The sequence below is a fragment of the Puntigrus tetrazona genome, chromosome 7 (genome assembly GCF_018831695.1).
Source record: "Puntigrus tetrazona isolate hp1 chromosome 7, ASM1883169v1, whole genome shotgun sequence".
Taxonomy (NCBI): domain Eukaryota; kingdom Metazoa; phylum Chordata; class Actinopteri; order Cypriniformes; family Cyprinidae; genus Puntigrus; species Puntigrus tetrazona.
The window spans coordinates 39288951-39291450 of NC_056705.1; the positions used below are offsets into that span (position 1 = coordinate 39288951).

Below are 2500 nucleotides of genomic sequence, written 5' to 3' on the forward strand. Positions count from 1 at the left end.
TATTTGCAATCTTACATATTATTCCTCTATTGCAAAAATGACAAAAGAGAGAGAAAATGTAAAGACAAGCAGAAACGAGGCCTGTTCATATTAAATTGTAAAATATGATAATAAAAAAAAAACAAGATATTAAGAGATTAATGAAAGACGCATTAGTCTGTAGGGAGCCCATCAAGGCAACAGAGAAAAGGGTGCCAGATTTTGTCGAAACTACTCCTATTTGCCTTTTTCCTTATCGTTTCATAAAACATGACAGTACCTGTAAACCTGAGCACGTCCAGCACCACTGAATTAGTGATTTTATTCAGGAGGCTTGAGCCGGCGGCTTTGGGCTGAACGGCAGCGATGTCCCCCGAGCGGCCGATGCCGTGGATCAGTCTGAGAGGAACAACACCACAGCCTTATCTTACAAGGCAGCTTCAGCGGCGCTAATGTTTAGAGTTTGCTGAACATGGAGCACCTGTAATGTCTCCGGGCCACCAGGCCTGAGGCGACCCGGCCCTCTCGCTCGCCCACGCCGCAGTTCCCCAGGAAGTTGTTGCTGTCCATGACTGCCAGCTCGTTCAGAAAGAGCTCGACGGTGGCCTCGCTCCACCCGTCCTCGGGACATTTACCCTGAGAGACACCGGAAACACCGCCACAGAGATCAGAACAAACGTCCAAGCGCCCCTAGTATGTGTTTTTGGTGCACGTATAAAAGTCAGTGCCTCTCATAAGATAGAGTCGGCTCTAAATCGTACTTTTTTTTAAATATCAAGCCGTTTGATGCTACTTAACTGACCGCTTCCAGAGCGGGAAAATAACCGTTTCCACGGCAACGCTCCACTCAAAGCAGCAAACACTGCTTTATCGGGCATTAAAGGCCAGCCATCGAGCAAAAATGCATGTTGTAAGACAATAAAATGTTTTTTTTTTAACCTTGAATGCATGCCAGCCTGTTTTCTGGACTCGCATAACCCATAACAGAGGTTTCAAATAGGTAAAGAGCATATTTTCACAGATATTCAATGTTTTTGGGATGACATTTTACATGTTATAAAAGTCCAATGTCGAATATTTTAAGACATTTACTCACTCTTTCAGAAAACTCTAACAATTTGTATTGAAAGTACTGCACTTCAAAAGCATACGCTGTATTTTCAGATTGCATAATATGAGCACTTAAGTGAGCACTTAAGTGACTTTTAAAAAAGTGCACTTGTAGAAATGTCACATTGGGTTTCGCTTTAAAGTACGTTTTAAATAATTGCTTTAATAATCTTTTTTCTGAAAGCACACTTATGTGTAGACCAACAAAACAAAGCACGTGAATTATTAGATTATAATTTTAACTGTAGTTTAGTGCTGCCAAACAATTAATCGCATCCCAAAAAATAGATTGTTTGCATAATGTGTGTGTGCTGTGCATATTTATTATGCATATATGAATACACGTATAAATATGCATGCATTTATGCATAAGAGAAATGCTGTGTTTATATATTTATGTGCATATAATTTATATAACATGCATGTAAATATTTTCAAAATATGCACTGCATGGCACATATTTGGTCAACTAAAAATTAAAACTAAAAATGTTTGGATGATTACTCGCCATTAATCGTTCGACAGCTCTATTAAATATTCAATAATTACGAATATGTCTGAATGCATGACAAACTTCACAGATTCAGCAGTACTTCAACCATATTCAGTGACAATAGACATAAGCATGCATTACGGTCCCGAATGGGCGATAATTGCATTCGATACAAATAAACTGAAGGTGGGAGAGGTCCAGACACAAAACGAGCTCCAGGGCATTAGCGAAGGACACGTGTCATTAACACAGTCATTAATTACCTGCTGCAGAAGCAGTCTGATGAGCTGCTCGTGCCCGCGCCGAGCCTGCAGGCCCTGCCGCACATACGAGGAGTTCACGAGCCTCTCGCTCAGGCTGAAGATCTCGCCGTTCATCTCGGGGTTATATCTGCGCGTCCGGGCCGCGGCTTCTCTCGAGGGTCTGCGTGACCGTCGCGCTACAGAGAGGCAGACGCGAGCTTAAACATTTTCTAGAAAGTTATCTCTGAGTCAGCACGAGTTTCAAACCGATCGCTTTCTAACGGCGCTGTTTACTTCCGGGTTTAAACTCCTCCCGCTGCTCGCGTCTTGATTTCAAAATAAAAGTCACAGACTTAATCGGACCCAGGAAGCGCGTGAAAGCGTTAAATGATAATTACAGCAGCGAAGTACTTTAACAAAGTTTTTACCACTTTTACATTTTTTTAGCACATTCCAAAGCATAATGTGATTTATTTATAAAATGCAGTGCAGTAAAAATTAAGTTGTTTTTCACCTGTAATACTATAGAAAATTAGAAATGTAATACGCAAAAGTCTTTGAATTATTTTTACTTGAATAAAAATCAGAAAGTACGAGATATCTAATGTAATTTTGTATTAAATTATTTAATATAAAACGTGGTGCAATAAGACGTTATGCTTTGAAATGGTGTGAA

The 2500-nt window shown here is 40.2% G+C and overlaps 1 protein-coding gene across 1 annotated transcript in view; it reads right to left on the reverse strand.

Annotated features, from left to right (window-relative positions):
• Positions 1 to 2143, reverse strand: part of sepsecs (Sep (O-phosphoserine) tRNA:Sec (selenocysteine) tRNA synthase) — a 12249-nt gene extending 10106 nt beyond the window's left edge. The window contains 3 exon segments of the mRNA XM_043243737.1: positions 260 to 378; positions 461 to 615; positions 1846 to 2143. Of these exon segments, the coding sequence (XP_043099672.1) occupies positions 260 to 378; positions 461 to 615; positions 1846 to 1959 (388 nt within the window). The 5' untranslated portion in view covers positions 1960 to 2143.
• Between the last annotated feature and the right edge of the window lie 357 nt (positions 2144 to 2500).